General features: G+C 40.1%; 1 protein-coding gene across 2 annotated transcripts in view; it reads right to left on the reverse strand.

Moving 5' to 3' along the window:
* Window positions 1–9433: 9433 nt before the first annotated feature.
* The window catches only part of DUSP10 (dual specificity phosphatase 10), a 42796-nt gene continuing 25271 nt past the window's right edge, over window positions 9434–26958 (reverse strand). For both annotated transcript variants that reach the window (XM_074385227.1, XM_003930332.4), the window contains exons 3-4: window positions 14693–15064; window positions 9434–11460 (exon numbers count right to left, since the gene is read on the reverse strand). In XM_074385227.1, the coding sequence (XP_074241328.1) occupies window positions 11195–11460; window positions 14693–15064 (638 nt within the window). In that variant the 3' untranslated portion in view covers window positions 9434–11194. The remainder of the gene's footprint in view (window positions 11461–14692; window positions 15065–26958) is intronic.

Consider the following 26958-nt stretch of genomic DNA (forward strand, 5'->3'; position numbering starts at 1 on the left):
GAAAGCATAGGAAAATCTGATGAAAGTTGTGGACACCCTCATCGAAATGAATAAGTCCAAACACATACACAAATTTACATGTTTTTTGATGGTTCACAGATACTCTAGTCTATTTATAATTTCCTTAGTAGTCCAAATATTGCAGAAAAGAAACCTCTGTGGGCTGCATTTTTCCCTTGTGCTTGCCTCCTGCCTCCTACCTCCTAATCTCTATGTTAGACACTTTTGTGGATTCAGTTCTTGCTCTCTGCCTGCCATCTTACAAGAAATTTCTAAGCTTCTCTTGCTATTCCAGGAACAGAAGACTTCATCTTTTACCAGAGCCCTGGGGCCCTGTCATTTAAAATACCTCTAGCAAGAATATTGGGCTATGGTCAGGAAATGTTGATTTTTATCTCAACCTGCTATCTGACAACATTCTCCCCTATTTCCCTTATAACATGAAAATTTGTTAGCACCTATATTTAGTGCTTTCCTTGAAGACCAATATCCTGGCATTTCCTATGTGAAAATATGCCATAAAAATTCAAATGTATGTCAATAATTCAATTTACAATAAGTCTATTTTTCACTGAATTGTATTTGAGAGTAAAATTGTATTAGAGTATTGAATTATATTTCAGAGTCAAATTCTAGTATAATTATGCTTTACTCTGACTTCTTCATAATTGTTTCTGAATTTATAGGCAGTATTCAGAAAAGTGTTCTGAGACCTTTGGAAAAAAATGCCATATAAATGCAGAGCATTACAACTATAATAATTATTATTTTGCTGCTCTTCCACCATCAATCCTGACACGATTTCCCCTCCTACTTCCAATCAGCTATTTTCTTCCTCCCATTCAAAATAAGGAGAGACAGCTTTAAATTAGCTAAAGATTTAAAAAAAAAAAAAAAGATCCTTGAGGTACCGTCTGCTGTGACAGCCTTATGAGGTAGAGCAGAGCTTTTTGATACTATGCCACACACCAGCTTATGAGAGCTGATTGTTAAATATTCTGGAGTTTTATAAGCCAATAAGTATTTTAGATGTCAAAAGCCAATGGAATAAAAATGCTCTGATCACTCAGTAATAAAATGCTGATCAATACTACAAGCAAGACACCTACCTAGGTGTTATAGGGAAGACTAAGTACCTCTTTAACCTATAGTCTTAATAGATACATGGGAGGCTGTGGGCTCCTCAAGGGTAGAGTCTTCTTAATAAACACTTGCCATAGTTTGGGCAAGAATATAAAGTGAAAGATATAAATAAAACACATGTTTGTTGAATGAACAAATAAATGGATAAATGCTAAGGTGCAGCACTGCCTAGCATTGAGAAGATCACTTTTAAGAGAATCCCAGACACTCGTGTCCAGATTAGCAAAAAGAAAATGTCTTTCTGATGACTTTCTTGGAATTGACATGTATAAGGAAGAAGTACTAACAAATAAATACTTGTGTTCCATTCTTTTCTTTGGGCCTTTTTCTCTCCCTCTCTAACTTCTCTTGCTCACTTGGTAGAGTATAATCCATTTGAAATACTGCTCAGTGGAGCCCCCAGTGGTTTAGTAGAACTGTGAAATTTGATATTATTTTCTTAAAAAACTCTCCTCTGAGGGTAGTAACATTTGCCAGTCTCCTAGTTTTGGCTTTGTTGTGCAAAGTGAACTATCATGGATTAAAGACAGCCACAAGTCCTTTGCTACTCTACGCATTGAGAAGTGAAGTCTAATTTCCCAACCCTCAGATCTGGGCTTGCATTACTGATTCACTTAATAAATAGAATTTGGCAGAAGTGATCCAGTACTTCAGACTTCAAGTGATTTAGGAGACTTACAACTTTTATCCATGCCTTTTGGAATACTTGTTCTTAGAAACTAGCTGCCATGTTTTCAGGAAGCCCAAGCATCTCCATGTGGAGAGGAGCCAAGGTATCCACTGGATAACCCTGGATGAGTTCCAAGTCAACTATAAGAAGCACTACCAGTCATTTGAGAGAGCTATCTTGGAAGTAGGTTCTCCAGCCCCAGCCAAGCCTTCCCAGATGACATTTTTTATCTTCATGAGTTTATCAGAGATGAGCTGTCCTTAATGAACCAGCCTAAAACAGATTAGTGAGCAAAACAATTGTTATTGTTTTGACTCCCTAAGTTTTGGGGTAGTTTATTACGCAGCAATAAGCAATATGCCAAAATAGTCAACAAAAGGAACTCTTAAAGGATTATGAAGATTAGAGCCACCAACAGGAATTGAAACAAAATGCAAGGACGGTGATTCCTACCAAATTCCTGATTTACTTTCCCAATTTATCCTATGTGGAACACAGATGAATTTTGAAGAATGACAGTGAATTTTTAATGTCTCAATCAGATGTTGGCTCCAATTGCAGCTGTTGTTACAAATGTAGTTTCATTGATGGAACAAATCGATATGGCTAGTAGCACCTGGTCAGGAGCCATTGAGCTGCCAAATACTTATTTCTCTATACCTGTTAATGGAGTCCAGAAATTAGCAAATTGTAGCTCATGGGCCAAATTCAGACTACTGGATTTTTATAAATAAAGTTTTATTAGAACACAGTTACATCCATTTATGTATATATTATGTTTGGCTGCTTTTGTGCTACAACAGCAGATTTCAGTAATTATGGCAGAGACAGTATATCCTCCAAATTCTAAAATATTCATTTTCTAGCTCTTTACAGAAAATGTTTGCTAATCTCTGGTAAATATCATCAGAAGCAATTTACTTCCAGCCAACAGGGCTAGTAATATACCTCCACTGTCCCACTTCAGGGCTATTTCAACTTTACAGTCCTGTGTTATAATCTAGTCCACAGGGACCATATTGTCTATCCATTCCACCAGATACCATGCACATACATTATATTAATGATATTATATCATGCTTACTATACCTGGTAAACAGGATGAAATAACTAGTTTTAGATATGTTGTTAAGAGACTTGCATACCAAAGAGTGATAAATTCCACAAAATTCAGTAGTTTATATCCACTGAATACGTTATCGAAATCTGTAGTGATTTACTTGTTTTGAGCATGCCAAGATACTCCATTCATGAACATGATGACAAGTTCCTATATCTGACCTCTCTTACCAGTAGGAAAGAGGGACAATGTCTAATGGGCCTTCGTGGATTTAAAGCGAATATATATCTCATTAGGCATGCTACTACAATCCATTTACCAAGTAAGATGTAAGGCCATTAGTTTTGTGTGGGGTCTAGAACAAGAAAAGCCTCTACAGTAGTTCAAGGCTGCCAGGCATACTGCTCTTACATCTAGATCCAGTAGATTCCATGGCGCTAAAAATGTCTCTATTAGGCAGGAATCCTGCATGAAGCCACTAACCTGAGAGGTGAATCATAGAGCAGACATTTAGAATTCTGGAGCAAAACTATAACAACTTCTTCAGAAATATTATTCTTTGAATTCAGAAATTCTTTTTTCTTCAAAATTCTTCTTTAGAATACTGGTTTGAAACTGGAAGCTTGATCATGGACCATCAAGTTATAATGCAACCTCAACTGCCCATGATGAACTAAGTGTTGTGGATGCATCAAGCCTCTAAGTTGGGCATGAAGTATAGCATTCCATGATCGAATGTAAGTAGGGTTTTTGAGATCAAGCACAAGTACATTGAATAAGCAAGTGACCCAGTTATCCATGGTGTCTTTGTGCTACAATAGCTTCAGAATCTTACACCCATGGCCTCATGGGAAGCACTCAGTGACCAGTGGACTGAAAAATATTTGGCCTGGTTTACAGAAATTTTTGCATGATATTCTGATATCATCCAAAACTGAATGACTACATCATTGTGGCTCTACACTGGTGGTGTGGGGAAGAAAAATTTTCTCAGTAGGGAGAACTTCCAGCAGTGTACCTAATTGTTCATTTTGCTTCAAAGGAAAGAGAGCCAGGGGTACAAATCTACATTGCTTCATGGGCAGTAGCTAATAGTTTAGATGGATACTAAGGGACTTAGAAGAAACATGACTGGAAAATTAGTGACAGGAAAATCTGGGGAAGAAGAAAATGGATAGATCTTCCTAAATGGGCCCATGTGAATGTTCATCAAAGTTCAAACTCATCATGTATGGATCTCAATAACGGGCAAGAGGACACATTCTACAGACCTCTATCAGATTTTTCTCTCCAGTTTCTTCTGTCCTTGACCAATAGGCACATGAACAAAATAGCCATGATGGTAGACATGGAGGGTATGCATGAGTTCAGCAACATGAACTTCTACTCACAAGGCATGAAAGGGCAGTATTTTGTTCTTGCTCCATAAAAAACTTCCTCTTCATAGGGATTTGTCTTCCCTATCTGTAATACCTTTGTCAAAATCAGCATCTGTGGACGTATAGAATTCTTATATCTTATTTTCCATCATGGTATTCCACAATGCTTTGCTTTTGATCGAGGAACTTACTTTGCAGCAAACGAAGAATAGCAGTCTCATGATCATGGAATTCATTAGTCTTAACTTGTTATCTGTCACTCTAAAGCAGTAGAAAGGTGGAATTCTTCTTTTAACAATTTATTTACTGTGCTAGATGGATGAAAACACTTTGCAGGGCTAGGATAATGTCCTGAAAGACACAGTAAATTCTCTAAATGATCCATCAATGCATATTGATGTTTCTCTATCCAGATTTTATAGATTCAGGAATCCAGGGGTGAAGATGGAACGGACTCCTCTCACTGTTACCCATAGTGATCAACAGCAAAATTTATTCTTTCTATTCTCAACTTTAGACTCTGCTGGTCTAGAAGTTCTGGTTTCCAAGGGAGAGATGCTTCTAATATGAGATACAGCTATGATTTCATTAAGACAGAAGTTGATACTCCCTGCAGGGGACTTTGGGCTCCTCATGCTAAAGAATCAATAAGAAAGTAAGATATTGATGTATGGGCTGGGATGACTGTGACTATCAAAGGGAAATTGGATTACTACTAGCCTATAGGAGTAAGAAAAAGTGTGCCTGGAGCTCCAGGTCATATCTTATACCTTCAAGTCTTATAGATATATAAGGTCATATCTTATACCTTCAACTTTTGTTACTGTAACAAGCAAAGTAGGCAGAAAATAACCCAATGTGGGCTCAACTGCAAAAGATTGAATCCCTCAGAAATGAAAATTGAGATCGCCCCAATAGGCAAAAAATCATGACTAGGCAATGTGCTTGCTGAGAACACAAGTATATGGAATGAGTAGTGAAAGAAGGAAGTTATAAATACCAGCTATGACCACAAGATCAGTTATAGAAATTAGGAAGGAAAGGATTATAAATATTTATTTCTTAATATAAATATATTTGGTTATATATTAACCAATTCTTTTTTTCTCTTCCATCCACCATCTAATATAAAATGGGGTAATGATAGTTAGTCTTTGTGTTAGTTCCCTAGGGCCACTATAACAAAGTAGCACAAATTGAGTGGCTTAAAACAACAGAAATTAACTTTACTGCAGTCTGTATGCTAAAAGTCCAAAATCAAGGTGATGGTGGAGCCTCAAAGCCTCTTCCTTTTTAGAGGCTCTGAGGGAGAATCTGCTCAATGACTCTGTTGTAGCCTGTGATGGTTGCTGGTAATCTTTGATGTTTCTTTGTCCAATCTCTGCCTCCATTGTTACTTGACATTCTTTGTGTCTGTCTTCAAATTCCCCTCCTCTCATAAGTATACCAGTCACTGAATTAGAGCCCACCATAATCCAATATGACTTCTTCTTGATTATATCTGCAAAGAACCTATTTCCAAATAAGATCATATTTACAAGGTCCAGGGTTTAGCACTTCAACATGGCTTTTTGACAGACACAATTCAAACCATAACATCCTTATATCTCAATATATTTGAAGTACATGACATCGAAGGGAAAGTGGATCTCAGCTAAAAAATGACTGCACATCATCCCAAAAATGGACATAGTAACCTATGAGGCTATGTATCCTCTTTTTTTGTGTGTGGCATTGTCTGACTCTATCAACTCACTGCAATCTCCGCCTCCTGGGTTCAAGTGATTAGAGTAGCTGGAATGACAGGTATGTAATTCCTCTGTTATGCAGGAATCTGCGTGAAGCCACTAACCTGATAGGGGAATGATAGAGCATGCACCACTATGCCCAGCTAATTTTTGTATTTTTGGTAGAGACAGGTTCATCATGTTGGCCAGGCTGGTCTTGAACGCTTGACCTCAAGTGATCCACCCACCTCGGCCTCCCAAAGTGCTGGGATTACAGGCATGAGCCACTGCATCTGGCCATCTTTTGTTTTCAGTGTGTGTTCATCTGTAGAACTGATAGTTGCATCGTATTTGGTAGAAGCCTCATTTTGTTAATGTCTTCATTTGGAAGTTATATTTAGTTAAGAGAAGTGGACATGGATGCCAAGTTGGCAAGGGATGGATTATGATAGTTTTCTACAGTATCAACTTAGCTAAATCAGGAACTATATTTTCCAGAATTTCCTCTCACTGAGTTAAGGTTAGCCTTAAGGAAAATTTGCATGAGGTTGGAAAAGCAGAATTGAAGAAGCAGGCATTTGAAGGGGGCACCAAACTCTATGATTGCAAACACACCTTTTCCCTGTTGTGGTGACTCACCTGGTCTTAGTGAAGCAGCTGTGATTGAAGTTCCCAAAGCTCTGTGTTCAGTTTTGCCAAGTCCTATGCTAGGTAGGTCTTCAGCTCTATGGCAGAGAGCATGAGATCCCTCTGGAAGCCACCTACATTGAGGTTGGTAAAAGGCTGATACAGGTTCCAGTTTTTCCTACTAATTCCATTTCTTCTTCGTTCTCCTCTAGTTCATACCCAGCTTTTGTTACTGATGGCCGTGCTGACCCAGAGAATTCAGCCTACGATCAGACAGATGCAACACACTCCCATTGACTTCTTCATCACATCCTACACTTGTCTGAGGTCTAATCCTTGGAATAAACCCCTCATTCTGTATCACTGTTTCTGCTTCTTATTAAACCCCAATACATGCACCTTGTACCAAACACTGAAAAGATTGTCACGAAGGAAGAAATCAGAAACCACAGGAAGCACTGGTGTTCACAATCCACCACTTCAAAAAGGTGGGAAGTCTTCTATAGATAGCTGTAATTTGGAGCACTTCTGAATTATGGCCCATCTTTCTGGGTACCAGTGCTAAATAGTAATTTTCTACCCCACTTCATCTGACCCCCATCCATATGCAACAACTATCTCCAATCAGAGCTTGAAACCAAATAGCAATCTATGTTTCCTGAGATTGCATGTTTCATGTTGGGGGAAAAAAAAGCATAAATAAAATGTATTGTGGCCTATTTACAAGAGCCTGTTCCCAAACAAAGTGAAGGCCATCACTGATTGATCTCTATTTAATTTGGCTCATTGGACTTCTTACTATGGGAATATCTAGTTGAGCAATTTATTAGCATTCTGTCTGAGTCAGCCTCTGGAGTGTAATTCCGGTCCTCGTTCTTTATGCTGACATAATTTTTTTATTCTTTTCCTTTTAGCCTCCCATTTTCTTTTGTTTCTCATATTTCATTATAAAAGGACATCTTTCCCCTTTACTGCCAGCATGTGATTGTGGGGCTGTGTACATTTATTCTTGCATATTTCCCCGTGTACATGTTTTCCATTTGTCAGCTTCTCTGCCCTCCCTCCCATGTTGCCTTTCCTTATTTGGAAGAAACTGGCACAAACTCTTTCAAGAAATGAAAACCCTCTATCCTGGTTAACATGCATTAATTGGAAAAGCATTAACTATTGAAATAAATGTAATATATATATAGAAAGCTGAAGCTGCTATTTTGTTCAGCTCAAGATAACAATGCTTGCTATGTTTTTAAAATTAATTACAGATTCATTCTACTAAGTAATTAGATTCACTTAGTGTAAAACAACCCTTGCTGGATTCTGAGCATGGTTCATATGTTGGTCAGGGACTTGGCTTTCTTGGGAAGACGCAATTATCTCCTAGGGCAGCCCTAAAGCTCTCAGACAGCTAGTGAGGCCCAGCAACCTGTGGAGTCTGGTTTCTAGAGCTATGGCTTGGTTAATCTGTATTGTTTTCAGAAAGTGGTTAACATTCCTTATGATGAAATAGAGGCTAATTGCCTCAGAGATTAGTAGAAAAGAACTGAGTCCCTCTCAGGATCCTTGGTATTCTGATCGGCAGGATTACTATTTGCCCCAGGAAAGGCTTTCTCTCAAAATTATAAACTTCCAAAAACATAAATCATTTCCATGTGGATAAAGATGAGAAATTGTATTGATTTTTCTCCTTGTTTTGTTAGAAAGAAAGAAAAAAGAAAGAAAGAAGGAAGGAAAGAAGGGGAGGAAGCAAAAGAAGGAAGGGAGGGAGGAAGGGAGGAAAAGAGGGGGAGAGGAAGGAAGGAAGGGAGGGAGGGAGGAAGGGAGGAAGGGAAGAAGGGAGGGAGGGAGGGAGGGAGGGAGGGAGGGAGGAAAGGAAGAAGGGAGGGAGGGAGGGAGGGAGGAAGGGAGGGAGGGAGGAAGAGAGGGAGGGAGGGAGGGAGGGAGGAAGGGAAGAAGGGAGGGAGGAAGAGAGGGAGGGAGGGAGGAAGGGAGGGAGGGAGGGAGGAAGGGAGGGAGGGAGGGAGGGAGGGAGGAAGGGAAGAAGGGAGGGAGGGAGGGAGGAAGGGAGGGAGGGAGGGAGGAAGAGAGGGAGGGAGGGAGGGAGGGAGGAAGGGAAGAAGGGAGGGAGGGAGGGAGGGAGGGAGGAAGAGAGGGAGGGAGGGAGGGAGGGAGGGAGGGAAGAAGGGAGGGAGGAAGAGAGGGAGGGAGGGAGGGAGGAAGGAAGAAGGGAGGGAGGGAGGAAGGGAGGGAGGGAGGGAGGAAGGGAGGGAGGGAGGGAGGGAGGGAGGGAGGAAGGGAAGGAGGGAGGGAGGGAGGAAGGGAGGGAGGGAGGGAGGGAGGAAGAGAGGGAGGGAGGGAGGGAGGGAGGAAGGGAGGGAGGGAGGGAGGGAGGGAGGGAGGGAGAACACAGAAAAAGCAGAAGGAAAGAAGGAAGAGAGAGCGGGTGGCAACATAACTTACATACTATCAGAAATTTAACATTTAGACTTAAAATAACAAAAATGTCTGAGAAAGAACCATGTATTTTAAATCACAAATTATATATCAAGCTGACTCCTTAAATAAATTCTAGCACCAAGGAAATTGTCTGAAGAGTAGAAAGTACAAAGCAGAGATTTACTTTTCACCTGATTAATACTTTGTATTGTATTAAAATAATCCAAAACAGCTCTGTTAATTGCTGTTAAATTCAGTTTCCACTTTTCTATAAAATTAAAATTATTTTTGGTAGAAAAGCCACTTTTTAAAACACGTCAAAAAATATTTTAACATTTTCAAGCCAACATACACAAAATTATTTATGTCAAATGCCATCACATAGACTCCAACATGCCAGATTCTTCAACTCTTTTATTCACCCCAGGCAAATTTCAGTTTGTCATAAATCTTTCTTATGGCCAAGTCCCACTAGACTTCTATTTTAATTAAACATAGAAAATATTTGCATTATATTTTTCCCATGCCCCCAACCCTCCATCAACAGTGAATTGGGAACCCAGCTATGCATTAACCCAGTGTTATAAGGAAGCTGTACATATGTACAAAGCTGAGTTTCAGTTCTCTGGGAAAAGAGTAGGCAACAGAAATTTGCTGCAATGCATTACATGTTAATGTCACCAAGGATGTCAAATGAGCAAGTGACAATGGAGGAGTCAGGGAAACATCAAGATCCCTAAATGAAAGATTGTCATAAATATTTATCTAATAGCAACTGGAAAGATCACTGAATTCTCACCAATCAATCTGGCAGTGATTTGGTCACCAACATGCACAGGCAGATGGGATCCCCTTAAGTTCACTTTACACAAAGCTTCCCCAATATGAGAGGAATTATATTTGCAGAGGAGGATGACAGCATTGTGAGAATAGAGGGGATAGTGACTGGGTAGATCAATACTGGAGCTCTTTCACTTCCTTGCTAATTCTCTCTGCTTCACACTCAGAAGACTAGATAGGTTGTCTTTCTCATCTCTCTTTCCCTATATAAAAATCCGTGTTTTATTTCAACTTTGTTATATATGCAAGTTACCAGAGCTAAGAAAGGCTTGAACCTGAGTTAAGGTAAAAGACGGAGGAAAAAAGACACATCCCAAACCAGTTTCATTTATATAATGAAAATAAATTCTTACACAATCAACAGAAACACACCAAGATTTTTTTTGCGAAAAATATTTTTAAATAATTTTTTCTTTTCTTACATTCTGATATACATATGTAACAAGGTTTATGGCACTGTGACCAGAATCAAATCAAAAAAAGAAAAAAAAAAAACCAGGAAAAAGGTGGGAAGGAAAGTAACTGATATATTGTTGAATTCCTTTCTATCTCCAAGCTGGCAAATTTGCAATATCTGTCTGTCATTCATCTGCCAGCTCTAACTTGTTTGCACACTTAAAACATCATATTATTGCACAAGAAGCCAGTGAAGGCATACGGTATAATGGTCAGTTCCTTACTCTTAAAAAAAATAAAATAAAAATCTCTTAAACCCAGAGAAGGAAAGAAAAAAAAAAAATCCAGAGCATGAAACACACAAAATCAAAGATATCCTTTGTCTCTTTAAAGAATGCCTGAAGGATTCTTAGACCACTTAAGCTGCCCTGATTTTCTCTTTGCACCAGTGAGCACAACAGGGCCTGGTTTGGTAGGTTTTGTTTTCTATGTGGACAGCCCAGGAGGACCCCAGGCCTTGGTGATTCAATGTCTTTTCTATTCACTTTTGGTTCTTTTTAATTGGTTTAAAGTGTGTAGTATCTTCGGTCTATGAACCTGCACAGACTATTTAGTCATAAACTCTACAAATAGCTTAAAAGGAAAAGGGGGAGAAACGAGTTGTATTACATTTTTATTGTTGGCTTAAAAAAATTACTTCTTTAACCTCCCTAATTTGTCAGTTTGTGGGAGGTGAATCTCAATGGCATCAAAAGTTATAGTCTTCTCACACTTGTTAAAAATAAAGTGTTTAAACAAGTTTGTTTCACAAACTTTACTCCCAACTGAAGAAAAAAAGAAAAAGAAAAAAACCAGAATCCATCCTTCTTCCTGGTGGTCTCCTAATGGAGAGCGGGAATCCTTTCCATCCAGACCATCGTCACACAACCGTCTCCACGCCCGTCAGCTTTGGTGTAAGGATTCTTGGTGTCACACCATTGTTTAGGTCTTCCTCGAACTCCAGCAACTGCCCCATGAAGTTAAGGTTTGGGGAGATAATTGGTCGTTTGCCTTTGACAAATTTATAAGCATCAGTCATGGTCATCCGAGTGTGCTTCATCAAGTAAGCAATGACGATGGTGGCGGAGCGGGACACCCCAGCCTGGCAGTGGATGAGAAGCCCCTTCCCACACTGGTGAGCTTCCTCTGGAAAGGGGGAGAAAGACAAGAGATGAAGAGAAGACAAAGAGAGGCATGGAAGGAGAAACTTTTATCTAGACTTTGCAATGCTTTATTTTGTCGCGAAACAATGAATTAAAATCGTTTTAAAGCCAAGTATAATCTACAAGTTCATTATGTATATTCATGTCACAACTTCCAGAACTGGCAAAAGTTGATATCAGCATGAACAAGAAGCTATACATCTAAACTTAAAGCGAGGATTAAATGAAATAATTTCTCATAGGAACAGTTTGCTTCACAGGTGACAGCAGTGGCCTAAAGCCAGACCTGTAACAGTTAACTTTCATATTGAACAAGCTACTGATGAAGTCCACTATAACAGTCACTGAACCTCTCTCAAATGTCATGTTCTCTTTTTTTCTGGAATCATACTACTGAAAAAAAAAATGAAGGAAGGAAAGGGACAGAGGGAGGGGAAAATTATGCACACACACACACACACAAATATATGCATGTATATATGTGTGTACAAATATATATATTTATATAATTATATAAATTATATAAATATATATAGTTATATAAATATATATTTATATAATCTATAAATATATATTACATAAATATATAAAAATATATATAATATAAATATATATTTACATAAATATTTTATATATATATATATATATATATATATACACACACACACACACAACAGTTCCTCTTTGGATTAAGATTGTTAATTCCAATTGTCAGTTGTTACCTAGTGCTTGTAACAACAAACCTCTCACCCGTGATAGAGAAAAAACACTTTTTTTATTCTATGGATTTGCTCTGTACGGGAATGGGCATTAAATGGATAAGAGTTTTAGTCATACTAAACCCTGATTAAGGTTAAAGGAATAAAGCTAAACTAGAAAGACACTATGTTCAGCTTCTCCCCAGAAAATCCAGTTGTTGCAAAGTTAACTAAAGACCAGTAGTAGTATATAGGCCCAGGGTGTTACCTCTCAAGTGTTCAACCCCCTTTGCATCCACGTATGACATTCCAATACGGCAATAATGCAGAAGATGGAGGAATTCCATCAATGGCTCAAAATCCAGAGCAATTTAAAGAGAGAGACTTGCTAAGTTTTCAGACATATTAAAGACTCAGGAGAATAGCGTGTGGGCACTGACTGAACAGATTATTAATGACATTTCTAGACTGTAACGCATCCCTAAGAAAGCTTCCTTGAAGGAACACCAATTAGATAAACAGGTAAGGAAGGAGAAGGGGTAAAGAGAGTAGTCATTTCACCTAAACTGCTTCTAGACCAAACTACTTCTAGTTGACCAAGAAAAAGAAAAAAAACCTGATGTAACTTTGTATCTCAATTTACAGATGAGGTTTACGTCTCATAGTCAATAACATTTCAAGAAAAGCAGCTCTTTATCCACTTCTTCCCTTCAGCACACAATATTTAGTTCCAAGTCAAGACTAGAAATCATGGTGGTAAGAGAATGAGCTTCTAAGTGCCCAGCTAGACCACGGTTCCACTATACACACTTGAATCAGGAATTAATAAACTGGCATAAACACTAAACTTAGATGCTGCTTAGTTTATATGAGACTCTCAGTGAAAGTTATTATGTTTATAAAACCTGCTGTGTTCTTCCTAAAGCAACACTGTGAGATTTCAGTTTCCCCAATAACATAACAATGAAAATAAAATTGTGCCTGTGCAGGTTGTGATTTGGAATTGTTCTCCGGCTAAATGCTATTTGTTATTGGTTTTGTTTTCCTTAAAAAAAAAAGTGTGGGGGGTGGCGCAGGTAAGCCTGAGTAATCCATAATGAATGTGAGAGCTTTGGTTGAAATCCTCTTAGAACAAGTATATCTTACCCTACTCATCAAATAGAAAACAATTTCCTAACTTCCTCCAACTGGAATTAAGTCAGATGGAATCTCAGTCATAACATCACGTATCAACCAGAAGTTCCTCATCAGCTTGTTGAGAAATTTTTCTTCCTCAGTGCTCCAGGTTTGGCTCAGATTTTATTAATAAAGAATCTACAGAATCTCTGCATCCTCAAGTGTTGCCAGTTGGGAACTACTTAATAGGGCATCATAAACATCACCCTAGTGTGTTGTGAAAAGCCTCAGGCTTGGGAGTCAAAAACCCTGGATTCTGGTCCCTTCTTGGACACTAGATTTCCTATGACTGTGGAGAAGTCACTTTACTTCTCTAAGTTCAGTGATCACCCTGAATGTCCTTTCAGACTCAGTATTCCACGGTCCTGTGCTGATGGCATAATTAGCAAGGCAACAGCTTGGCGAAATGACTGGAGATACAACACTACAGTATATCCAGCAGACCCCAATGGCTGTTAAACCTAAGGCTGTTTTTTTTTTTTTCTTCTGACAAGGGAACACCCTACTCCACTTAACTGTTCTTCCTGGAATGGTAACAACCTGCTATAATATTTAGGAAAAGTACTAGCCCACCCCCTTAGGGTGATACAAGTGGAAGTTACTTAAAAATAAACAAATGTTGAGTTTTGCTATATTGCAGGTGTTCCCAAAATGATATTTGAATCTTAAAGCAGTTTGGGGCTATAGAATTTGCAGAAGTGAGGATTAGGCTGCTAGTTGCTTCCTTCTGGGGATTAAAGCCTGCAGTTGCTAAAACTTCCTCCTTGGGAACTACTCCGGTTACACAACCTGATCTTTCCTACTTCAATGAGTTTGGGGCAGACTGTCAAAGAAAAGCTAGTACCATCTCCTCTTATGCTGCATGAATAAGGCTTAGCAGGGTGACAGGAAGGCATGGGCGTGTTTGGAAGGGATGCCATATTCACTGTATGTTGCTTCCAAGGTGCTGAAGGGTGCTAATAGATCAAATAGCAGCAGCAGCAGCTCAGGCCTCCAATTCCTCACTTTCCACCCATTCTTCTGGTTATAGAGCACATAAATGCTAACCCCTACCACTATTTCACTGAGAACCCAAGGGATGAGGATTTCTAGTTGAACAGATCCCAACAAATTCAATTACTGTTCTTTTATATTTATCCTAATGGCTTGGATACACCCGACGGGTTATGACTTAAGAGAACGCTTAGGTGGTTTCAGGTAGCAGAGCCCCCAGAAACTCCAGAGCAGGTTTTTTTTTTTTTTTTTTTGCAACACAGGAGTAAACCTTGAACTTGGTATCAAAGCAAGAGCCGGAGGGGAAAGGAAGGCAGCGGATAAAAATTCCCTGTGGGAGATAGTTACCAATGAACTCAAAAGCCTCTTCAAAGTACTGGCGCAGGTTCTGCTTGTTGCTGTCGGTGGCCGGCAGCCGCTTGTAGTTGAACAGGCCTTTCTCATAGTGGTAGAGGGGAAGATGGGTGGTGACGTTGATGACGTAGCCGATGTTCAGCCGCTGCATGGTGTCCAGGTCCTGAGCATCCTGCTCATTGCCAAGGAATAGGAAGGGCAAGATGGGGGTGAGCTCAGCGTTCTCGATGTCAGGGGTGGTGGGGATGGGCTGAGGTAGCAAGCTCGAGGCCGCAGATGCGCCGCCCCCCACCTCCCGGCACTCTTGGAGCTGGAGGGAGTTGTCACAGAGGTTTTCATGGTTCTGCTTAAAACTACTAAGCCCACCTGGAACACAAACACAGAAGGTGAGAGTGACTGAGATTTCAGAGCTGGCAGAAAATGCCACCTCCCCTTAGAGTGAGTTTGCTTATAGCTCATGCTACTTTAAATACGTACATATATATAACACCAAAACAAAAAAGAAAAGTCCGGAGACCCAAGACACGCTTCGGGGAATATCACTGCATACAGCACTTTGGAAATGTGCTCTTTCTACAAATGAGGGCATGTTCCCTTAGAGTTCCACGCAGTATCAGGCAATTTCCTTAGCTGCAAATGTGACCTGCCTCAAAGAGCCATATGCTCAGTGGCCTACATAGAACCTTGCACTTTGGGAGCCAAGAAAGGCACAGATGACTTCCCTAGGTGGATTCCCATAGGAGCATGTCTTGTACCCTTCATAGCTCACCTTACCCAGAGGCCCATGTTTGTTCCCAATACAGCAAAGTGGCTACAAGCAGGAACATTGGAAGAGACAGGTTTCCTTGATTATAATCTGGGTGCCATCATTTCCTGACACTATGACTTAAACAAGTGTATTTATCCCTGGGCTTCAGTTCCACCATCTGTAAACTGAGGGTGATGGCGTCTCCCTTTGAATGTGATTGTGAGCCTGAGATAAATGAATATAAGTTAAAATATTTCACAAATTTCCTGGCACACAGCAGAGCTCAGCAGTTACTCACTATTTTAATTGATATTATTTATATGATTGCCTACAGGTAAAAGCAGCAGAGAAGTACTTGGAAAGATAAGCTAGGATGGGGTGATTGCTCTTTTAATCTTTTTCGATATTCTCCATGGAGGTCCCTGACATTTGTCAACCCTGACTTTCAGTAGAACAGAATGTGAGAGCAGCGTGGTTCCTTATTATTCGACTTTCCAAGGCTTGTGAGCACATAAACCCATCAAGAAACCTCTCATGGGTCTGCGAATGCATACTTTTGAGCTTACGGCTCTGCTCTGCCTCCCAAGAGTTATGGGTCTAGCATAAATAGCTTACAAACTGTGTTGGTTCCTCCATTTTTAAAATGCAAACCTTCCCCTGAACAAGTACAATCTCACTTTTGGGAATGGATCTTAGGGAAATCATCTAACCAAAGATAGTTAGCTAGATCATGGAGATGTTCACTACAATATTATCAGTTTCATAAAAACCAAAGGCCAAGTGAAACACAAAAGTAAATCAAAAGAAGAAAACAAAGGAAAAGTTACTGCATTCATTCCATGGAGTATTATGTAGCCATTAAAAGAGTAGTTGCCAAAAGGATGTGAAAATAAATATTTTGGTTTAATATTAAATGTTTAAAAAGTGAAGTAAAAAACATTCACCAAAAGCTGAAGGACTGTACAAAAAAAAAAATACTTGTTTAAGTTAGGGAATTTATGGATCACAGTTTACTGTTTAAATTTTCTGCTAATGTTCTTACACACAATAGCATGCACAGATAAACCCAAAGTTCGGCTTGTATTATATACATGTAAGTGCTATAAAATCTGATTGACATTATTAGTGCCAACTGAGCTCTAATTCTAATCAAACAGAACTAGATACACTCTGGCTTTCCCTTTGAAAAGAGGGGGAAGTTGGAAAACTATTAGCTGAAAGCCACCAGAACACATCTACTCTCAAAGACAGACGTCTTGTGGCCGTCTTGATAGTTCCAGGAGATAAGGCAGAAAACCCAAAGCATGAGCAGGAGACGGTTATGTTGCAATAAGGACAGGAAGTCTATCTGTCCACTAGCTTCTGAGCCTAGCATATGTTCTTCTCCATTTCAAGTCTCATCTTTGGCAAGCCACAGTGGGAAACTCCAGACCATAACCTAGACCGAGTCTCATGACTGTTCACAGCCAATGGACCCGGAGCTGGTTGTGTAAAAGAGAAAACATATTCTCCTTAAAGTATGGTTATGATCCAAAGTCAACTCAAAGGGCAATATTCTGTTCACTTTACTCATCGAAAGTAAAAACTCAAAACCTCCCTCAGCTTTTTGAAAAGAAAAACAAGAGTTCTAAACTAATTTTAATTGATTTCTAGAATTAACCTCTGCCCTTACTTGATAGTTTATTCTGCTAGGCAATTACGATAATAAAGTTTAAACTGTAAGAGATACTTTTGAAGTAGAAAGGAAAGAAATATGGAAAATAGAAAAACTTCACCAGTGAAGACTTAAAAAATAAATAAGATAAAAACTACCCGTTGTCGTCACAGCCTCCACAAAAGGGATTCTGGAGAGTCATTTTAAAATCTGCTCAGCTTTGCCTCCACAAAAATCCGAATTCCACACAGATTCTGTGATGGGAACCTAATTCACTTTTTTATTCAAAAAAGACAGTTGTTACATTTTTCCATATAAGATGAGAGGAAAGAACAATAAAACATATTCAAAAGAAGTCTCTAAAAGTAGGGGGAAACCTCTCTGTTCTTATTTAGGGCACTCAGCTATAATTTGTCTTAAAAGCAGCTAGTTTAAAAAAAAAAAAAAACTGCATGCTAGAAAACCCCACACACAGAAAAAAGCAGCATCCAGCTTTTTAAAATTCTGCCTCTACACCTCCTTTCTCAATGACATCAGCTGGAGGCTCCCCACCTGCCCAGTTGCCATAGCAGTTACACAAAGACATACAATGACATCAGTTGGCATGATATCAGCTCTTTGAGTGCAAACAATACAAGAAGAACTACTTTGTTTAAGGCCTTTGGTGCAACTGTGTTCTGGGGAGCCAATGATGTAATGCTAACAGGTGGCATGGGCCTTCCATTTGCCTAATGGGGGGAAAAACCCATGGGGGAGCAGGGGGAGGAGGGAATTTGAGACAGACCCACAGAATGCTGCAACTCACAGAGTGTGCTTATGTGCAAAAGTATGTGCATATTGTATGTTTAAGCCATGTAGGAACTCTGTTCATGTAATATTTGGAGGTGGGAGGCGTAGATAGAAAAGGAGATATTACAATTTAAACATGTAAGATGAACAAGGAAATTCTCTTTGAGGGGTCTGAAGAAACGGTCTCCTGTTCAACTGCCAGTCTGCTAATCAACTTGGGCATCCGTTCTCCAGAAGGCTTATGCACAGTGTATGGCAGTTAAAAACTCTCTCTGTGGATGGTGCTTAAAGCAAAGCAAACCAGTGGAAGCTCACAGTGGTGGCTTTTTCTAGAGAAGTCTGCAGGAAGGACTGTTTTCTTCTCTTTGGAAAGGGTTGAAATTGAAAGCTGGAGGGGAAGGGGAAGAGTAAGGCGAATCTGGTTTTTCTTTTCCAGTAACTTTCCCCTGACCCTACCCCATCAAATACCACCAGAGGCCAAAGTGACTGATCACTTAATGAGAAACCTTGAAGATTTTACACTTGTTATGACTATATAAGAATATTAGAATATGAGAATTAACAAACAAAGCAGGAGCAGTGTAGTATGGAGGTGAAGAGCAAAGGTTAGAGGCAAACACACCAAGCTGCAGTTATGATTCTGCCTTCTAGCAGCTGTGAGACCTGGTGCAAGTCAGGTTCTCTCATTAAGCCTCAGTTTACCAATCTATTAAGTGGATGTAATATCATCTACCCATCAGGGTCATAGTTCAGGAAGCCTATGTAAAGGTTTTGATACACAACCAGGTGTTTGATATATAATGTCTTATTACCCCCAATATCATCACCTTTGTCCTAAACTCCAACTGATCTACGAACACATGTAGTCCATGAGAGCCCTAAGTGCAGTGCAGGAATTCAGAGCAGGGCTATTGAGGCTGCACTTCTTGGGTCTGAATCCCCAGCACAGCCAAACACTAGCTATGAGACCCTGGGCAGGTTTCTCACCTGTCTGTTCCTCAGTTTCCCTGTATATAAAACAGGGATAATAATAGTACCTACCTCACAGCACTGTTGTAATGATTAAAATGTTTAATAAATATAAAGTACTTTAAAACAATATCCAGCACATTATAAGTGCTTTTTCTTTTCATCACTTTGGGAAACTACCATTTTAAAGATACATATTTTAAAAATTTGCTTAATATAAAGACTCTACATAAGTAAGCTAATGTTCCTGAATTTTTACTTTTAAAATTTTATTTAACAAAAAAGAATTAGGAACGAAGGTATCCGAGCAGTTTTAAAGTTTGCATACATACTTTTAACATAAAGAAAGGAATCGCTCCCTATTTTTCCTAAACAAATATATCTGATTTCACTTTATTGGTCCTAGCTTTCCTAATAGGAGGACTGTATGTCTTTGGATTTCTGGATTTTTCACTGGATTGGATTTTGAATATAAAACTGTTCTTCCCTCCTCTTTCCCTCCCTCTAATTTCTACCAAGGTGGCTAACTTCCCTGTGTGCACAACAGCCTGCAGTTATCAGCACAAATATTTTCTAGGCATGAGCAACAATGTTGGGGGGTGGTGAGGTGGGGTGGGGTGGTTTGGGGGACAGCAAACATTTTCAAAACTCATCTCAACAGTAGGTTCTTTGCTAAAAAGAGTATGATCAGTACATGGATTCTAAACGGTAACGACAAAGAATACCTAGCACCCCTAAAGAAACACATGTGGAAATATCGCCTGCCAGTTTCTTCTAACAGAAGGTCAGTTCAGCGACAGTCCTACTGAAGCAATGGATTCTAGTTTTAGTGGGAAACCTCTCTTTACAGATGCATTTCAGCTCCTGTTGCTGTTTTGGCTCCTGCAGTCCTGGAAACAGAAGAGTCCTCTGTAATGTGATTGAGAAGCAATGCACTGGGTGGTGAGTTAAAGAAACCACATCCAAATGCAAAATCTATAAGCAAGAGATTTTTGTATTCTAAAGGTGTACAGCACTTTGTTGTCTTACCCTAAGCTAGAAAGTGAGCTGTTTCCAGAAATTTAAGCAATACACTCACTGAAGGTCAGGAAACAGAAGTAATGTCCAAAGACCAGAGGGAGGGGTGTAGGCTAAAACTGGACTCTAGACAGTTTGCTATAAACATATTGATCACCCCTCTCTGTTGCCTATTTTATTTACTGAGTAACTAGTCTTTAAAAGTAAAACAGTACCTTGATGATAGTGGTTAAGATCACAGACTGGAGCCAGACTGCTTGAGTGAAAAAACCTGACTTCTATCACTTACTTTGTAACCTTGAACAAGTTACTGATGTCTCTGCATCTGTTTACATATCTGTGACCTGTATATAATAATATCTATCTCAAAGAGCTCTCAACATGGATAAAATGCTACATGAGAGCTAGGTGTTTTATTTTAAGTGGGAGAAACACTGGTGTAAGATAGATACTATTTTGTGTATACCGAGAACAGAAGAATGCTATGATATACTCCATGGAAACAGTAGAACATCAGAGCCTCTCAGGATTCTATAAACACAAGAATCTTGTGGAAGAACAAAGCCAGGATGAATTGGAGCTGATGTCAGGCTTTCAGGGCTGAAATCTTCAAAGACAGGGTTGGAGTGACTTCATAAGTTTCAGGGCAGAATATCACCTATCTTAACAGGAGAAACATGTGAGGGGTACCAGCTCGATCCACAAAGATTATTTCTACTTCTTGTTTTCTATGGAATTATCTTTATCCTCAATAGATGTGATTGGGTATTTTACAGTAGGAATTGGGTATTTTGCAGTAGGAATGAATTTCAAGTGAACTTGACAGTACCCTACTGTTAAATACCAAGGAAGTGTTAAATTGGCTCATGATCTTATCCCCAGGGAACTTGTATTTCTTTCCCAAGAAGAGTGAAGGGAGGCCATATCAAACAGAGAGAGTGGAATGGGAGTGCTGTCCCACCGGGGGTAAGGTATGAAACAAGAGATAAAGAAGTATTTCTCTTACTCAGGGAAGAGAGAGATTTAGGAGGCTGACTATGAGTCAGAGAGGTCTTCTTATGGACACGTCATTTGACCGCTTCCCTCAAACCAGTGTGGTCTGGCTTACATGTGAAATGCCTAATGTGTGAAAAGACACAAACGAGGAGGTGCCACAAACTTAAAATGCACACACATATACATAAAACCTCAGATCTATACATATAATACCATGGGATCTTGAATCCCACTGAATATCCATCCATATTATTTGGCTTGTTATATTATTAAGTCTTTCAGGAAGATATATCTATAAATATTTTAGTCCCTCCACCCATGGGTTTTTCCTGTGTAAAGGAGACACAAGTTATCTACAGATACATCTTAAAAGCCAACCGTAGAAAAGACAGTGGATAATACATAAAGCAGCAAAAAAAAAAAAAAAAAAAAAAAGAGCTTTACCTTGGATTTAGAATAGTGGATCTGCCACATGCCAAGTGTGTGACTTTTTGAAAGTTGTTGAACTCTTCTGGGCTATCTTTCCATAACTATAAAATGGGATACCACTACTTAGGTCTGTCGTAATGATTCAACGAGATTGTGTGTACAATGGCCATCCTGGTATTTTAAGAAGGCATTCCAACCCTGCAGCTATTGGAGTGACTGTCAATGGAGCAGCAAAGCTACCTAGCACTGGAGGTAGTCAGATGCAAGAAGATGACCAGAGACTACAGTGGTCAATGTTAGTGTTGCTAGAGATGAATCTCTGATGCTGGTACAGTTGATTCAGAGCAGTGGGGAAAAGGAGACCATTCCGCAGAGGCAACCCCATGCAAGGGCATCACCAGAGTGGGAGGACAAAGCACGAGCCATGAGGAGAGCCCACCGTGGCTCTGCTCTGCTACGGGTGTACTCAGTGCTGTTAGCCTAGTCTACACTCCGTCACTGCCGGAGGAAGTGGCAGGCAGAGTGGGGGCTGGGGCTGGTGGTTGGTGTGGTCTCCCTTGAAAACCTCATTTATATTTAGTTCTCTATGTCTACAAGTTTTAGGAGCATTGAAAAAAAAAGACATTTTAAAGGCACATCAAATAGCCAAAGACACATTTCTGGTAAATTTTCTAGAAATATATGTGTATTTCTAGAAATTTTAGAAATGGACATATAGAAAAGTTATCACACAAACACAGATAGAACTTTTGCACACCTCAATTTCCTCACTAAGTTGAGGTGTTCACAGTTTTTCTGAGTCATTCTGTAAAAACTTAGTTTCAACAACTTATTATATGTATGCATGAAGCCTTACCCTATGACTATAACTGCACTATTAATACATATTTTTTAAAAACATATTTTCCTTTTTGTGTATATCCAAATTAAAAGCTTTAATGGAATTTAGATTCTTAGAGAGCATAAGTAGTCTTATTTAAATCCCTTTGTCATAGGAATTAGCACCAAGTCACATGAAGACAAGTGACTGCTGATACGTGGGATACCAACAGGCGCTACAGGGAAAGACGTATTGAGATAGGTGGTCAATCTCTTTTTGGAAATAATTTACAAAAACTTAACAATAAAATAAAAATATCTTCCTGGTGTTTTCCTAGTGACAAATGATAGGTTGAAATCACTTCTGGAATAGCCCTCCCCAAACTATCTTCCTATAATAAAGGTTGTTCATGTTTACTTAGTTCATCTAACCAAGTAGTATTTAGTAATGTTTTAAGAGAAAAAAAATTTCTGAAAAGTTAATACCAGAATTTGCCTGAATTTTGAGTTAATAATATCCTTTTCTTTGTATTGTCTGGACAAACAAATAATGTAGAACACTGATGCTTACATGAAATAGACATTGCATTGTCTCTGTATAATAACTTTGGTATCATAGTGATACAGCAGTTAAGAAGAAATTAATTAGGCAGATGGTGAGGGTATACAAGTCTTCTGTAAGGTTTTCCTTTTAATGAAAAGCAGCCCCAAATCATTTTCTAACAAAGAGCAGCCTGTAAAGTTCAGCTGCACACATAGACAAGCAAGCTGGGAGCTTGCACGGGTGGATGCCAGCAGGAGAGAACTACCTGGGTTCAAAATGGCGGCTCCATCTTCCCTTATCTGCCAGCCACGTGTACAGTAAGAAGCAGACAAGATGGTGCCAGGCAAGGGGATGGTTTATTTGTATAATAAGATTAGGGTGGGGTGGCCAACCTCCCCAGAGTACTGTGTAAATGTCACACCTGTAAGCCCTATGTAATCTGTGAGCCCTGTGTAAATCAGACACAGCCTCCTGAAGCCAGACTATAAAAATCTGGCATATCCACCACCAGCCAGCCTTTTTCCTCTCAGAAGTCCCCTCTATCTCACTAGAGAGGGAGCTGTGTTCCTTTCCCTTTCTTTCTTTCTTTTGCCTATTAAATCTCTGCTCATAGACTCCTCACATGTATCCATGTCCTAAATTTTCTTGGTGTGAGACAATGAAGCCCGTGTATTTAACCCAGACAAGGTAGCTGCTTCAATTGTTATTATTATTTCTCTCAGATCATGTGTGATCCCTCCCACCCCAACAATCTGGCATATTAAAAAATACAGCATTCTAGAAATAAGCTAATACTTGACAATGACACTTACCAAGAGCTAAAACAGTCACTTTTGCTTCTTCTCAATCTTTGTATAATTAGCAATGCGTTTTCTTCTTGATTTTTTGGTTCCATACACTTCTACAACTTTTTTCAATCATTAACTTGTTTATTGGAGGGGTCTCTTGTCATTTTTCTTATATTTTCAAATATACTGTTTCCTTCCTTGTTTGATAAAATCTTTTCCATTCCCTCAATGGGAAGCATTAAAAAATTTTTTTGCCCACATATTTACCTCAAAACTGTGAACTGAGTCAGAAACATTCAATGATTGAGGAATTATGATTTATAAAAATTAAAAATAAAGTTTAATTGGAGGCCTTCCAAGAAATGCTGACCCTGGAAAGTTTTTGTCAGAGCTTTAAAGATTTCCCCTCTGCTCCCACTGCCCTACCCTCCTGGCTCAGAAGTTGCCTCAGGACAGAAGTGGTATAGAAAAGAGCTAGGGATTGGATTTTAGCTGGCTGGAGTAGCTCAGTCCACAAGGCAAAGTCAGCCTGTGGTTCCTAACCCCTGAAGGGAGATTCTCTTCTCTTGCCCAGCTCCCACCATTTGGACTTTAAGGCTTTAATGAATAACCAATGTTTGAGCTACTACAAGTTTAATTTGTGTGTATTTGAATAACACAGGCAGATTGTTTTGAGAGGATACCTCACAAGTATGTAAATACAGCCTGTATCTTTAAATCTGTTACCTCATTTATTTACATTAGAACAGAAAGCACTGCCAGAAGCAACAGCTGATGACAGTCATGTAATTTTCCACAAAGACAACAATTAAACAGCTTTGTGTTATTTTAATGAGCAGATGACTTTTATGTGAACAGGATTTGAACTGTTAAGATCTCAGAGTTCCCAGAGCTAGGAACCCCCTCAGGTTTTGCAGAAGTCAGTGAGACTTCTTCCCCTCCAGGGCCTTGGGTTCGGTCTCTAATCTTTATCCCCTTCCCCTCTTTTCCTCTCCTCTCTCCCTCACCTCTTCTTCTCCCTCCTGCTCCTCTCCCCTGATCCCTCCTCCCTTTCCTTGCCTCTCCCTCTTCTTCCCTGTCCCTGCCACCTCCCCTCTTCAACTCTTCTCTCCCTCTCCCTCCACCTTTTCTGTCTCTCATAAATCTATCAGCAGTAGATGGGAAGAAAATATGAAAGAGAGACATTCTACGTGGAATACATTTTGATGACTGAATTTCAAACGAATCCACAGAATATTTGTTAGACCTGTTTTTAAGAAGCCAAAGGTGGGCTGGGAAGAGTGATGGAGCCCTCGCCTCTGCCGGCCAAACACACAGTAAGGCCCTGTTAGTGCAGAGAATTCCATCTTCAGCTCACATTCCCCATTCTGTCTCACAAAGCTTTCAGTAAGAACCACCTAAAGACAGGGTGTGGGCATAGTTGACTTCAAGTCAGTCCCTCTGCCAGAGGGTCAGGGAAATGCCTTCTGCTCTCCCTTAAGCCTAGTCTAGAATGGAAGGGTCAGAACAGATGTTTCTGGTGGGTCCAGTTATCTCCCTCCATCCACACACCCTCCTCCCAGCCTGTGGAGTCTCATTTTCATCGGAACTTTGTCCACTTCTATTGAGCCCCATTCTCACTAGCAAAAATGACAACTAAAGAAAATAAGAGTATTTTTGCTTTCCAGGAAAGGGTTTGGGGCTTCAGTCAAGTGAATGGCTAAAAAGGGTGCCTACCAAGATCCAGGCTGGGGGTGGGGGTGTCAGGGGCTGACAGAAAGATAGCCAAGTTCCAGCCCCCATGTTCCTGAAAACTTGCAAGTTCAGTTTTCTTTCTGGCTTCTCTAACTGTACATGTCTGAACTTTACCTATGTTAACACAGACCAACCGGTTCCCAGGGAGAAAGGCACACCATAAACACTCAGATGAAGTCTGGGATTTCCTAACAGACGTGCCAGTCACATTCACACATTTTTCACTGTTATAATCTCTTGTATTTAAGGTCAAACCCTCCCCAAACATTCTGGGAGTTGAAGAGGTGAGCGACATGCTGTAGAGGCCCGTTCCCTACCTCCCCCAACTGCATCAGGGGAGGCAGATGACAATCATAAACAAGAAGCCAGAAGGCAGTCACAAATTAGTATAAGTCATAACGGAAGCTGTTCTCCAGTTCCTGGGTGCTATGAGAGGGGACTAATTAGACCGGGGTTCATGGAAGCCCTCCCTGAGGCATGGGAAGGAACTGGTTTGGGAAAGGGGCAGAAGAATCCAGGAGAACAGAGGGAGAGGGAACAAAGGCAGGGAACTCAGGGGGCTTCCGAGTGAATTGAGGGAGCCAAATGTGGAGAGGCACAATGACTGGGCAAGAGGTGGGCCAGAAAGAAGGACCAAGAGAGGAGGGGGGAGGCAGGGAGGCAGGGACCCTCCTCACAGGGACTCTTAGGCAGGCAGGTTTTATTCTGAGTTCAGTGGGACGCTCCCGAGTGTTCTCAAGTTCACAACCAGTGATCAATACGTGTTTGAAAAGAAAAGAGAGGGGAGGGGAAAAGGGAAAAAGAGAGAGAGAGAATGCATTAATGTACTAGATGGTGCAATTTACATACACTCCAAATCCTGGGCAAAATTCATATCCTTTCATTCACTGAATGCATTTTTTGTGGCTGCTATGGACTGATTGTATTCCTCCCCCCAAAAGTTCAAACACACACAAAAATTAATATGTTGAAACCTAATCCCCAATGTGAGGTCATGAGGGTAGGGCTCCTGTGATGGGAGTAGTGCCTTTGTAAGAAGAGAGCTTGCCATCTCTCTTACTCTGTCATGTGAGGGCACAGCGAGAAGACAGCTGTCTGCAAACCAAGAAGAAAGCCTTCACCAGATCCCAAGCATGCTGGCACCCCCATCTTGAACTTGCAGCCTCCAGAATGGAAAGAAAATAACTTTCTGTTGTTTAAGCTATCCAGTCTATGGCACTTGGTTAAAGCAGCCCAAATGAATATAGTGCTATTTGTAATTCCCAGTGTGGCTTACTTTTAGAAATATAACATATAATACTTACTTTTGAAGAGCCACACCAAAACTTGTGGGCTCCCTGAGAACCAAGCCCCTGAGAGCCAACCCAACTTGGTACCATACCTTAAAGCCAGGCCAAACATGGCCCAAGATCAGAATGGGGGAGGCAGGGCAGTGGTCGGGAGGGTGTGGAGAGGGGGGTGCTAAAAAAAACCAGCATGCCCATAAAAGGCAACCCCAGTAAGCCTTGCAGAACCCTAGTTCCATGAACCAGCTGCATGCATGCACAGATGGCCACTCCACTCCCAAAGACACTTCCCTCCTCATTAGATATACCCCCTTTCAGATCAGCACTGGCACAGGACCTTCATGTGGCATCCTTTAAGGCTGAAGAATATTTTAGCTGTAGGCATTCTGCATGTTGGGAAGGCTACTCTATACCATGTTAGGGCTCCACCTCTTTTGCTCACTGGCCTCAAACTTAATACTGGTTAATCCATCAAGACAGATTAAAG

This window comes from Saimiri boliviensis, chromosome 14 (assembly GCF_048565385.1).
Source record: "Saimiri boliviensis isolate mSaiBol1 chromosome 14, mSaiBol1.pri, whole genome shotgun sequence".
NCBI classification, from domain to species: domain Eukaryota; kingdom Metazoa; phylum Chordata; class Mammalia; order Primates; family Cebidae; genus Saimiri; species Saimiri boliviensis.